Genomic DNA, 13,496 nt, shown 5'->3' with positions numbered 1-13,496 from the left:
AGAAAGTGAGTAGGAGCTAGGATTACACGTTTATGATCTTACCGAGCCTTGCAGCGGGTCGTAGAACCTCTGGACCAGCTGAATGCACGTCGACTTTCCGCAGCCGGACCCGCCGACCAAGGCCACTGTCTCCCCACGGTTGATGGTCAAGTTGAGTCCTCGCAGAATCTGCACAGCACACAAACACAGAAGCTGCAGTACATCTTCTCTAGATAGATAAATTCAAGTTCTCTACTCGCTTCTGTCTGTATGTACGGGCTAATCTCAAAAACTACTGTAGGGGTTTTCATCCTGTTTTGTCTGATAGATAGACTGATTCACGAGGAAAGTTCACGGATTTAATTTATAAATATTTTGCGGAATTTACGTCGAATGCCTCTGTGAAAACGATGACAATGCACGTAGCGGTTCAGCCGCCGCCTATGTAACAGTAGCGAAGCTTGATCAGAATACCTGTCGGGACTGTCGTCTAGCATATGCCTCAGAACTGAAAAGTAGCGGAATCCAATCCCAGGCGGATCACAGTATTTCTGTCTGTATGTGGAGGGTAGTATCAGCAACTACAGATTTTGATAATCGCGGAGTCTTCGATGCACGGCTGCGGTTGCGGTCTGATAGTTCATTCATGCCTTTACGATCTACAGTATTCCGTCAGGTGGCGTGAACTGCTAAAAAAAAAAAAAAAAAAAAAAAAAAAAAAAAAAAAAAAAAAAAAAAAAAAAAGAATATTACCGCTACGCCCGACAGGTCTTCCGGCCACAAATACTTCCTTCTACCCGTGCGAAGCCGAGGCGGGTTGCTAGTGTAATATAAAGGAGACGTAAGTTCACGCGCCGCTCTGGCCTTCGGGTATTCTCATTTGAGTGAAACGTCTCAATGTGGATAATATCGTTAAACGTCTTTGCCATGCTACTGATTTCTATCCTGTCGTCTTATGCCAAAATAATTTTAAATATTCGTGGAGGTTTTTCCGTTTTTGCAGCTAAAAGAAAGACAGTTTGTTGGTTGCCATAAGCGTTTCGCTTCTTTTATTTATGAACCATCTTCAGTAGCCTGTAATACATGTTCGTTTTTACATACATAATAAATACATTATGATGAAGTTATAACTATGTCACTATGATTCGTTTTCACACATGTTTTTCTCTTATTTTTCGTGTTGGAAACAACTTTTGTAGCACAGGTTTCATGACATTGAATTAATGTTTGGTGTTACTTACGATTTTCAGTGTTGTTAGTCCATCTGGGTGGTGCTGGAGATATGTTTACTCGCTCCCCATACTCAGGATGGCCGATATCCGGCTTTCTTTTTCTCATCCACATTTACTACAACATTTCAATTGTACTTTTCATTGTGTGTCGAACGTTAGTGTTGTTATATACAGGCCGAAGAGACTGTTATTGTAGTCTGATAGGATACTGAGGATATAAGAACAAGAATCTTCCTCATTGAGCAGTTGGCAAAAACACCCTGGAGCAGTCCACTTGCAACAGCGGCCGAAACGTCTGGGAATTTTACACGCTGACAATGCGGTCACATATCCAGAAGTATTTTGTTGGTCGTGGCCACTGTCGCGGGATCCTGCGCTTACATTTAACATACGCGAACCTCGAAGTAGGAAAATAGCCATTCTGCTGTTGCTGAACAGTTGATAAAACATGGACATGAACCACTGAACATGGACTAAGACATGAAAGTTATTAGAGTGACTAAACTCCTCACATTACAGGAAAATTTTCATATATGGAGAACCCTTGTAATGAAAAACAAAGAAATTTGACCAAATCAATATAAGCAATAACTCACTGATCATGTTAGCCACTAATACAATAACAAACAGAAATTTGAAACATAACCAAAACAAATAAATAATGAATCCCTCTCTCTCCGCTCTCTCTCTCTCTCTCTCTCTCTCTCTCTCTCTCTCTCTCTCTCTCTCTCTCATCCACACACACTCACACATACACACACACGAACAAATGAGCAGATATCAAACCACACAAACACAAACAAAAGACAAAAGATATACGCACAGAAACAGCTGGCTACACTACTCATTGTAAACAAACAATCAACAATGAATGATAAATGCACGTGCAGCGTTGTAATAAATGTGGGTAAAAAACCACCGGAAATCGGCCATCTGGAGTGTGGGAACCGAGTAACAACATCTCTGGAGCCACACACATGAACCAGCAACACCAAACGATAATTTAACCACACGAAATGAATGCTGCATAAGTTGTTTCTCAGGAGATAAATAAGAGAAAAACTTGAGGAAACGTATCATGTTAATATACTTGCGACTAATACGCGTATGGCAACAAACAAACTGCAAAGTTGTAAGGACGGAAAGTACTTCCATGAATTATGAAGTAACTTAGGAACGACGGGAAACGGAAAAAATGGCGGTAAGTACAAAGAATTTCCAAATATCAAAAAATTTTCACGTCTTAATACGTGATGGTATCGCTGATCTAGAACCACTATAAATTATATACAAACTATATTGTTCAGTGTATAAATACATCAAGAATTACGTGCTACTTGAAGGGTACATGCCCAGTTTCATAAATTGTGAAACTGACACTGGCGGTAAGGTGGCAGTATATGAAGAGCTCACCTTGACGCCTTTGCGAGACGGATACTCGAAGTGAACGTTCTTGAAGCTCACGTTGCCGTTGACTTCCTTGAGCCTGTCGCCCTCCTCAGACATGCTGTTGATTGGAGACACCCGGTCCACCACGCTGTACACCTTGGCGGCTGCACCTTTTGCGATGGAGAAAGCCTCGATGTACGGCGAAGCCATACCGAACATCATGGAACCCATCATAACGGAGAAGAAAACCTGGGCACAAGGAAAAATACAGAGTCATTTCCGCTCACTTTCCTACACCAAGTTGTCTTGTGATACAAAAATCGTCACCTGCTCGATGTTAGTATACTGAAAATTCATAGTCATTTTCGAATGAGGCTGTTTGTAGGATTCATTTAGAGAGGTCTCAATACGGTATTAAAGTAAATAAAGCAAAGATCCGATTGTGTAATCGCAATCGCTTAGTACACTGATTAAAAAATGGTTCAAATGGCTCTAGGCACTATGCGACTTAACATCTGAGGTCATCAGTCCCCTAGACCATACACAACTTCCCAACGCATGTCGGTTTCTTAAACAAACACGTGAGTTTGTGCTACCACGGTACTACTCTCACACAGCTATTCATTCTTTCAATGGTATGAAAATCATCACACTGAGCTGCTTAAGTCAGATCACAACTTAAGCTTGTTGGTTAGTACACTTGTTATGTACTAAAGATTCAGATTTCGCTTCGATTTAAGGTTTTATCTGGTCGATGTAGGCTCCAAATGGCTCGATGGTGAATGAAATCTAAAATGTTTCACTAATTGCGATAAGAAAATAATAAATATCTTGTAACTAATGTTTCTTTTGTCCCAGCTTGACACTGATGGTCCTTACACAGTGCTGAAGCTTGTGGTGAATCACCAAAGACGAAGTTTATAACGTGCACGAAGATTGTTCTGCCGCTACGGTCGATGAGTTACATTGTGGACGATCCCTCTCGTAACATCTTGATTCGTTGGTCTTTCGCGCCACAGCTATGATATTACTGCGACCACGGCACTTATGAACTGATTTATCCCTTAATATCATTCTCTTGGATGAGTTGGACCCATTCTTTGTTGGGCCGACAGTACTATTGACTTTTACAGCTTACACCGTCCTACCTGTATGTTTCTAGGAAAAGATAGTGCTTACTATTTTGTGTCCTATTTAGACCAGTATCACAAGATCCAGAGTAGAACAAATAGTGTTCTTCTTGTATGTTTTTTTCTTAGATGTTTTAGGGATTTCTCTGAGGAAATGAGCTGCGGCGAAACATGCCTGAACAATCCCATTTTCGCGGTGTGCCCCCCCTGCTGTAACAACTCACCGTGATCATCGTTGCGGGGGTGTACACCTTGTCCTCGTAGTTCCAGCCGATTTCCTTGATGACCAGCCCCACTCCATAGTAAAAGGCCAGAGCATAACTGGAGTAGATACAGAACCACAGCACGCCGAAACCCAGAGCCGTGAAGAAGCTGCGCTTTATGTTTATGTTCTTTGCGGACACGAGGTTCTTTTCGTACCTGCAGACAGATGAAGGAATGTTGTACGGTGTAGAAGTGGACTGTAACTAAAAACGTAAAAGTAAATAAAAATGTAATTCATTCCTTTAACGTTTACCATTATGTACTGCTTGTGTATTTCCCTGCTGGATCACTCCCACTCCCATCCTTCTTACATTCTGCACTTTATATAGTTTTATATACGTATATTAAACGTATGTCTCATGCAGAAAGTTCGTAAACTCCCGTTACAAACTTGTAGGACTTGTAGAGGGGAGTGAGTGCATACTAATTTCAATATCAATTTGAATATGAACCCATGACTTGAAACTTATCGTTTCGGTTCTACGACGGTTTCAGTTCAAAAGTTTAACTCACCCACTTCTATATGAGGAACTGAATTAGGAATGAGGCGGCGCAATTAGTAGGTAATGACTCTAAAGGATACATAACGAGACATCCATTATCACTTAAGCACATTTGTTTGTATTAACACTTAAACATGACGCTGTAACCTACCCCTCACTTATCGACCTTAATGACAGTGAAAAATTAAACCGCGTGTACCTAATGGAAATTTGGGAAAAGCAATCGTCGCCGAAGTTAATCTATCGGTAAAGAGGGAGGAAAGGGTTACATCTAAATGAAAGGAAAAATGCAAATGAAACTGGTGGAAATTAATTTTGAAAAGGGGTGAAGTTAATAAAGAAAGTAAATATGCGGCCGTTACGTTAACAATTAACTAGCGGTAATTAGATATTTGAGATTTGGGGGAAATCACGGTCGCCAGTCCTAAGGACAATTACTATAGTAACTGAAAAAGAAAGGTTATTACACATATAATTAACACTAGAAGCGTGGCAACTGAAGGTTGACACGTGTAGTGTGAAATCTGAAAGTTTGTCAGAAGTAATAAATTTCGCTACACTCTGACTTAATTTAGCAAAAGAATTAATAAAACCAGAAAATCGAAAGTTAATTTAGTGACTGAAGTTAATAGTGAGCTTTCTTTCTGAAGCACATCGAAATCCAGTAAAATACGGTTAGTCTTGGACTACCTCAACAATCATTTCAAAAGCAACTTGACTCTACGCAATTTAGAAACAAGAGATTTAACTTTGAACTTGAATTAAATGATTCTGAACTATTAACAATAGTAAAATTTAGTACGTACCAAGCTGAGCTGCAGTCACAGGTAAGCTAAAATATGCTAACAAAACTCGCACTCTAAATTTGTGCTCGTGTAACCTAAATATTGTAGCCAGCTACTGAACTTTGAAATTAAAGCAGTGAAATCTAATTATATTATTTTAATGCTGGCGTTTGAATTTCAACGACACTCGGGTTCATTTCGGAAAAGGAAGGGACCCTGCTTGGCAATGCAATTGGGACAATGAGCAACAAAGGTTCATGCTAAGTTGCTGTAATTTTGCGAGGCAAATGGAACAATTTGAAAAGCTGAGGTCTGCCATACAGTTCTGAAACTTTACGTGCTTTTAGTCTTCCTTGTTGGCTGATTGAAGGTTTGAAGCCGTCGATCGAGGAGGTGGCGACAGTCACTCATTTTCGGCCGTCGCTGTTGCAGAAGCTGGATGTTGGCGCGCCTTCTTCTCGACACGGTCACCAGGCGAAACGGGCTCTTGATGTGCGCCAGCTAATGCTTCCGTCCGCGACACCATGTCAGAAACTATCATCGCGAGTCGAGCGCAATTACATGCTGCCAAACCCCGAAAGCGTGGCAACTCGCGGGAGCGTCACACAACACCTGCTCCACTCGCTACTCCCGCCAGACTCTCCCTGTTCTGCCCGCGCTCCACGCGGCAGAGTTAACACTACCAACGATCCTACACACTTTGATTCTTCACACGACCTATCGACGTAATCTTTCGATAGCAGTTTTCCCTAGGCAAGACCCAGCGTAACAATACAAATAATATTTACGAAACAAACCAATTAGACATCGACATAAGTGCATAAATATATATATATATCCAAACAGTAAAGCAATTACAATATATAAAGAGACAGAAATGTCATATCTTGAGGTAACAAAACAAGGAAAAAAATAATAGTACAATAGATGGAAATAGGAGGATATGCATTTCCGGCGTTACACGTGCCCCACATTGTCTGAGGATGTTCGTGTAACGTAAACAGACTCAGAAAATGTCCCAAAAAAGAAACAGCGGAAATGCATATGCTCAAAACATCAACAAAATTTAGCATTCGTCTAATTAAGCATAAATAAATTTTTAGACCATAATAATTGAGTGGAGACACTCCTAATCTTATTCCACTCTGTCACCTTGCACAAAATAAAACAGGTTGACAACATATTAAAATTCATAGAAAATATAGAAAATGGTTTAGCTATTCCAAAATCATTAAAATTCGTAACACTGTGAGAAATGGAATACTATTTACAAAATTAATCAGAGTACATGGTCATAAAAACAGGTATATCAAAATACGCAAATTAATTATTAATTACATAGAATACACATTTTATATAACCTTTTCGTAATTAATACGCTTGCCATGAGAGTCCACTTAATGCTAAACAAGAAAATAATATTCAGTAGATCGAAAAAAACATAAGTATTGACAGCAGAATTCTTTCACATCGTCTGTCCGGGAAGAAAAACAATTCCGCCTTCCGTACTTGCAAGTACAAAGAATGCCGACAGCGGCACAAGAGCCGACAGCGGCACCGCCTCGCCAGTATTGTTGCGCCCGCCTGTGCGGCACGCTTGATCTCACTCGCCTGTGTAACGGCATTTCCAGAACGTCCGTTTCACTGAATTCTTTCGGAAAAACTCACTCCCGAGTAATCTCAAGGAGTCCCTTAATACTATCACAGTGGATAACTCAACACTGTCCATCATCACACGCATGTACTAGCCTGAAACTTAAAACAGCGTCTAAGTACATCGGCAATGACTAATAAAACACACATTCATGAAATCTGACAGCTAGTTACAAAAGCATATTTACATTCCTTAATCTACTGTGACTCAGCTGAAAACTTAAACTAGCAGCTTGGATTTTTCAGTTGGTTAAACGTCTAATCAAAATTAATTACTTGTTAATTACAAGTTCTTTAATGATCTCTAGGTCAGGCAAAAGCATCGCAACATGGCACATCCTTAAATCTTCTAACTCGCTCGATTTCTCATGAGGTTTTACAAGTACTAAGTCTCCGATTGCAAACTTAGCAAAACGCGCTTTAGCGTCATGACGACGTATGCGAGCATCGGCTTTAAGCTTCATTACTTCTCGCAAACGATCTTTTTTCACACCAATACTAATGTTAATTCGTGGAGGGAATTTGATTATCTCTTCCAATTCACTTTCTACACTTTTGTCAATGCCGAAATTCCTCATGTTACGGCAGTTCAAACCCATTCCTACGTCAATGTCATTCGGCCAATTAACAATGTGTATAGGCTGGTATTGCCTATGCACACCGTCTCCTGTCTCGTCAAAACTAACTACTATTGTTTTATCTTGTGACGTACATGTCAAAGTTTTGCTTTCGCAATTAATCACTGCACGGTACTTTAATAGCCAATCTAACCCGATAATTACTTCCGTAGTTAAGTCTGGCACGACGACAAACTCTTGTTCAAATCGTGCCCCACATATCTCGAAGTTGACAAAAATCTGTTTTGTGACCGGTTTACTGGCCTTCCCAGTAGCACCGATAATTTTCACTCCTTTTACTGGCATAACTACGATGCCAGGTCTGTCTTTCAGTAACTCAAATATTTTCCCAGATACAACACTCAATTCTGCACCGGTGTCAATAACACGTTTAGTTGTAGGTCGTGCATATTAACAGACACTACTATCTGTCTACACTTGTCCTCGACTGTTTCTTTATTTTCCCACAGTAAATCCTCGTCTATATCCAGGTCATTCCAGAAAAAACCATCCGGCTTTGATCCCAAATCCGGCTTATCTGGCGGCTTTTTCAGCCTCTGTTCACATACAGTTCTAATTTCAACACGTCTGTCCTGAGGCTTAGTCTGTAGCTTCGCCTCCAATACCGAAACCTTTTCCTGTAACTCGTCAACTAGTGAGTGCTGCTTTGCTATCACTTGACTAATTGTCACCTTCGTTGATTCCTCTTTGGTCAGATTGATCTCATCTGCCAATCTACCTGGAAGAATGTGCCCAGTAGCATCTGAAATTACTTCCTCTGGATCTGCGCAACCCACACTGCTACCGTCTGACCGTATAACGTCAGCTCTAACCTCATACACGCTGTAATCTACGTGCTTTTCTACCAATCGTTTCCGGCTATCACTAAAATTTTCGTAATCTTTCTCCTTAATACTCTCGCAATGTTTAAACTGGATGTTCGCGTCGGATGGGTCGGCTACTTCTACCACTACAACTTTCGGTAAAGTCTGCCGGTTAGGGCCAGAGCTTTCCGTTACTACTTCAACATTCAACTCTTGCGGGACGAAACACGACGCATCTTGCTCGTGCTCCCCATTAACATAAACTATTTCTAGTAAAGTCTGCCGGTTAGGGCCAGAACTTTCCATCACTTCACAATCACTATTTTCCTGCGGGACGAGACGCGGCAAATCCTGCCCGCGCTCCCCATAAACACTTCTCCCGTACAGGCCCCTATAATCTCTTAGTTCGTCGTATAAGCGACCGAACTGCCTTAACCAGACCTCATCCCTCTCTGCATCCCCTCGCTCGATGACGGACGTTTTATCCGACATCTGATCTTCTTTCAACACTTGCGAATCATTCTTAAACTCAATCTCCAGTTCCGCTGTGGGTATTACAGCTGCCACTTTATAGTCGATTTCCGGAACACTACCTAAATTGTTCTCACTGACAGTGAATGTATTTTCTACTGCCGTGTCTACAGCTGATCTACTACTTGTGGGCGCACTCCTTTCTCCTAATACTGGCACACTCTCCCGCCGTTGATTATTCCATACGGAATTTTCATAACGACGACACCTGGGTTTTCTCCTGTTATTGGGCCGCCAAAATTTCTCCACGCCCGGTCGGCCCCTCACCGGCGCGGCTAATGGTTTCCCTGTCTCGTCCCAGCAGATACGCTCCCCGGATACTGCTGAGGCGGCTGATCACACCCTCTGGCGTTATTACTATTCTGCGAAGCCCGAATCACGCTAGTATGATACTGGTTTCCGTCATTCCTGTTATTATTTGCATTGTACCGATTGTTATTACGGTCCGAACCATTATTGTTATTGCTGCCATGGTTGCGGTATGCATTATTCCCATGGTTATCGTTGTTGTGGTTGCTGTGGTACCCGTTGTTGTTACCACGGCCTCTACCACTGTCGCGATTATTGCGCCAATTGTCCTCGTCCTCAACTCTTTCCAGGAAATCATTGATTGTCCTGTAATTGCTTCCTACGTAGCGTTTTGTATCATCTGGAAGCTTCATGTAGAGTTCCCAGACTATTTCGGATTCCGTGCGGCGATCGCGCAAATATTCCAACTTGCGGATCCAGCCCTCACAAAACTCCTTCATCGAACCGCGCGAATTCGCATCGAAAGGCCTCGATACGACAAATTCGCGCCAGACACTTTGCTGTTTTTGCTCTAACCAGTATTCAGCCAGAAACAAATTTTTAAACTCGTCAAAAGTCAGGTTCGTAATGTTGAGGTTTAAGCCCCAACGCTTGGCATCACCAGCCAGCACATCAATAACCGCATTAATTTTTCTCTCATTAGTCCATGATCTGGGTAAAACTCTTTCCCAATTTTTAATGAAATCCGTCGGGTGTATACCGCCTTTTTTCAAGTGGTCGAACAGCTCCTCTTTCGTCAACAACTCCGAACTATGTGCACAGATTGGCACATAGCTCTGTTTTTCGTCAAGTGTCCTTTCTAATTCCGACACCCTCGTAATCACTTGGCAAGTGGTTGTCGCAAGCGTTTCCACTTCCCTCTTTTTCTCTTCGCAGGTATTAGCCTGCTTCGTCACTTTGGTATCTACTTCGGATACTAAAGCCTTTAAAGTTTCCACCTTCTGATGATCCTCTTTTATCACTAATTGAATTTGTTCCGTCACCTTATTCTCGATGATCGGAGCAACTGCGTCTCCTACACTTTTCTCGATTCTGCTAATTTCGGAATCAAAACGAGTATTTATGCTCGCAATTTCCGCCTGAACGCCTATCATTTCCTGTTTAAGATTACCGATTTCGGTATTAATTACAACAATATCTTCTTTGATTTTATCAACTTTTGTGTTAACAACTCCAACATTGTTGATAACAACGTTAATAGCTTTGCTCTGATTGTCTAGCATCCGTTCAAATTTTTCAGACTGAGCTTCTTGCTTGGCAGCCTGAGCTTCTTGTTTGGCAGCCTGATCTTCTTGCTTGGCCGATTGACTCTTGATTTCGTTAATCAAAACATTCAATAAATCAGTTAAATTCCCGGAAACTACCGGTTTTACTTCCGCAGCAGCTTCCTCTTTAATTGTCCCCCCGTATTCTTCATCAAGGGATTCAGATTCGATTTTCACTTCCGATTCCGAAACAATTTCTAAAGTTTGGAATTCCATTTCTGCTCTTTGTTGCGTTTCGGCGGTCGCGTCTTTCATGCTAGCCGCCTGCCCCTGAACAATGGGTACCGTGGTGCGCGTTTCCCACTGTTCGACCGATTGTTCTGTATCCAAGTCTACCAAATTTTGGCAATTGTTGCCTTCACTCATTTTAATATTTTTCAATATAAATGCCAAATCTCAAATCTAATTAGGATTACTCCCACTACTTATTCTCGCTGACGTAACGGCCTGTACGTAACCAGTACTTCGTTACGAGATTTGCAACATACAAAATTCGTGTCCAGAACAACCTCAAATCCGAAGATTGTCCTGTCACCAGGTCGCCACGTGTAACCTACCCCTCACTTATCGACCTTAATGACAGTGAAAAATTAAACCGCGTGTACCTAATGGAAATTTGGGAAAAGCAATCGTCGCCGAAGTTAATCTATCGGTAAAGAGGGAGGAAAGGGTTACATCTAAATGAAAGGAAAAATGCAAATGAAACTGGTGGAAATTAATTTTGAAAAGGGGTGAAGTTAATAAAGAAAGTAAATGTGCGGCCGTTACGTTAACAATTAACCAGCGGTAATTAGATATTTGAGATTTGGGGGAAATCACGGTCGCCAGTCCTAAGGACAATTACTATAGTAACTGAAAAAGAAAGGTTATTACACATATAATTAACACTAGAAGCGTGGCAACTGAAGGTTGACACGTGTAGTGTGAAATCTGAAAGTTTGTCAGAAGCAATAAATTTCGCTACACTCTGACTTAATTTAGCAAAAGAATTAATAAAACCGGAAAATCGAAAGTTAATTTAGTGACTGAAGTTAATAGTGAGCTTTCTTTCTGAAGCACATCGAAATCCAGTAAAATACGGTTAGTCTTGGACTACCTCAACAATCATTTCAAAAGCAACTTGACTCTACGCAATTTAGAAACAAGAGATTTAACTTTGAACTTGAATTAAATGATTCTGAACTATTAACAATAGTAAAATTTAGTACGTACCAAGCTGAGCTGCAGTCACAGGTAAGCTAAAATATGCTAACAAAACTCGCACTCTAAATTTGTGCTCGTGTAACCTAAATATTGTAGCCAGCTACTGAACTTTGAAATTAAAGCAGTGAAATCTAATTATATTATTTTAATGCTGGCGTTTGAATTTCAACGACACTCGGGTTCATTTCGGAAAAGGAAGGGACCCTGCTTGGCAATGCAATTGGGACAATGAGCAACAAAGGTTCATGCTAAGTTGCTGTAATTTTGCGAGGCAAATGGAACAATTTGAAAAGCTGAGGTCTGCCATACAGTTCTGAAACTTTACGTGCTTTTAGTCTTCCTTGTTGGTTGATTGAAGGTTTGAAGCCGTCGATCGAGGAGGTGGCGACAGTCACTCATTTTCGGCCGTCGCTGTTGCAGAAGCTGGATGTTGGCGCGCCTTCTTCTCGACACGGTCACCAGGCGAAACGGGCTCTTGATGTGCACCAGCTAATGCTTCCCGTCCGCGACACCATGTCAGAAACTATCATCGCGAGTCGAGCGCAATTACATGCTGCCAAACCCCGAAAGCGCGGCAACTCGCGGGAGCGTCACACAACACCTGCTCCACTCGCTACTCCCGCCAGACTCTCCCTGTTCTGCCCGCGCTCCACGCGGCAGAGTTAACACTACCAACGATCCTACACACTTTGATTCTTCACACGACCTATCGACGTAATCTTTCGATAGCAGTTTTCCCTAGGCAAGACCCAGCGTAACAATACAAATAATATTTACGAAACAAACCAATTATACATCGACATAAGTGCATAAATATATATATATATATCCAAACAGTAAAGCAATTACAATATATAAAGAGACAGAAATGTCATATCTTGAGGTAACAAAACAAGGAAAAAAATAATAGTACAATAGATGGAAATAGGAGGATATGCATTTCCGGCGTTACAACGCGTTTAAATTATTCCAAAACAGGAAATAATCCAGTATACTGTACGTACAGAACAGTACTGATGCATTAATACAGCGGTTCGATGTGGCGACCACTAGGCATGTGCTGGTGCACACTCTCCACTCCACCTAGTGCTTCTTCATTTTCTAGTGCAGCTACCAGAACTCGTCCCAGCAGATCTTCCTCTGTCTCTAGAGGAGTCTCGTAAATTAAACTTTTCATACGACCCCACAAGAAGTACATGACATTATGTCTACCTTATTGCATGCCAGGACAAGCAACTTCGAGATCTTTCTCTTTCCCTCAGCACACGTGGTCGCGTTAGAAATACGAATTGAAATAGTAGTAGAACTGAAACGGTACGTTTCCGAACACATGTCCTACTCAAAATATTACCTACTCATTCCGCTCTACAAGTCCTACAAGTTTGTGACGGGAATTTCCGACCAGCCTATAAAGGATTATTTTTGTTGTGTGGCCACAGTGCACATCTGATTTATCAGTACGTGATATCTCGTTTGTTTGAAAGATTGAGGGGATGATGGAGTACCACAAATCTATGAGTTATATACAGAAATCACGTACAGGAATCTAGATGCTAGAGACTGTCAGGACAACTCTGCTCAGCAGTTCGGATTAAATGACTGAAATTATGAAAAATTCTTCTTGATAGTATGTTACCTTCCATATATAATATTCCACAAAACCACGAAGACAGCAATTTCGACGATAATTTTGTCAGTGGTAGTACCATGCAGTAGGCGAAGTGAAGAAATTCTGCTACCTTCAAAGCAAAGTAACACGTCACAGACATATCTGAGAAGGATACAAGTAACAGACTAGCTTAGGTAAAAGAG

The 13,496-nt window shown here is 41.3% G+C and overlaps 1 protein-coding gene across 1 annotated transcript in view; it reads right to left on the bottom strand.

Moving 5' to 3' along the window:
* The window catches only part of LOC124788968 (ATP-dependent translocase ABCB1-like), a 144,920-nt gene that overhangs the window by 94,565 nt on the left and 36,859 nt on the right, over window positions 1-13,496 (bottom strand). Inside the window, exons 7-9 of the mRNA XM_047256258.1 lie at window positions 3,955-4,150; window positions 2,625-2,849; window positions 43-168 (exon numbers count right to left, since the gene is read on the bottom strand). Of these exons, the coding sequence (XP_047112214.1) occupies window positions 43-168; window positions 2,625-2,849; window positions 3,955-4,150 (547 nt within the window). The remainder of the gene's footprint in view (window positions 1-42; window positions 169-2,624; window positions 2,850-3,954; window positions 4,151-13,496) is intronic.

The sequence above is a fragment of the Schistocerca piceifrons genome, chromosome 3 (assembly GCF_021461385.2).
Source record: "Schistocerca piceifrons isolate TAMUIC-IGC-003096 chromosome 3, iqSchPice1.1, whole genome shotgun sequence".
NCBI classification, from domain to species: Eukaryota; Metazoa; Arthropoda; class Insecta; order Orthoptera; family Acrididae; genus Schistocerca; species Schistocerca piceifrons.
Note: the sequence above shows the minus strand (reverse complement) of the source record. Positions and strands in the feature narration are given on the sequence as shown.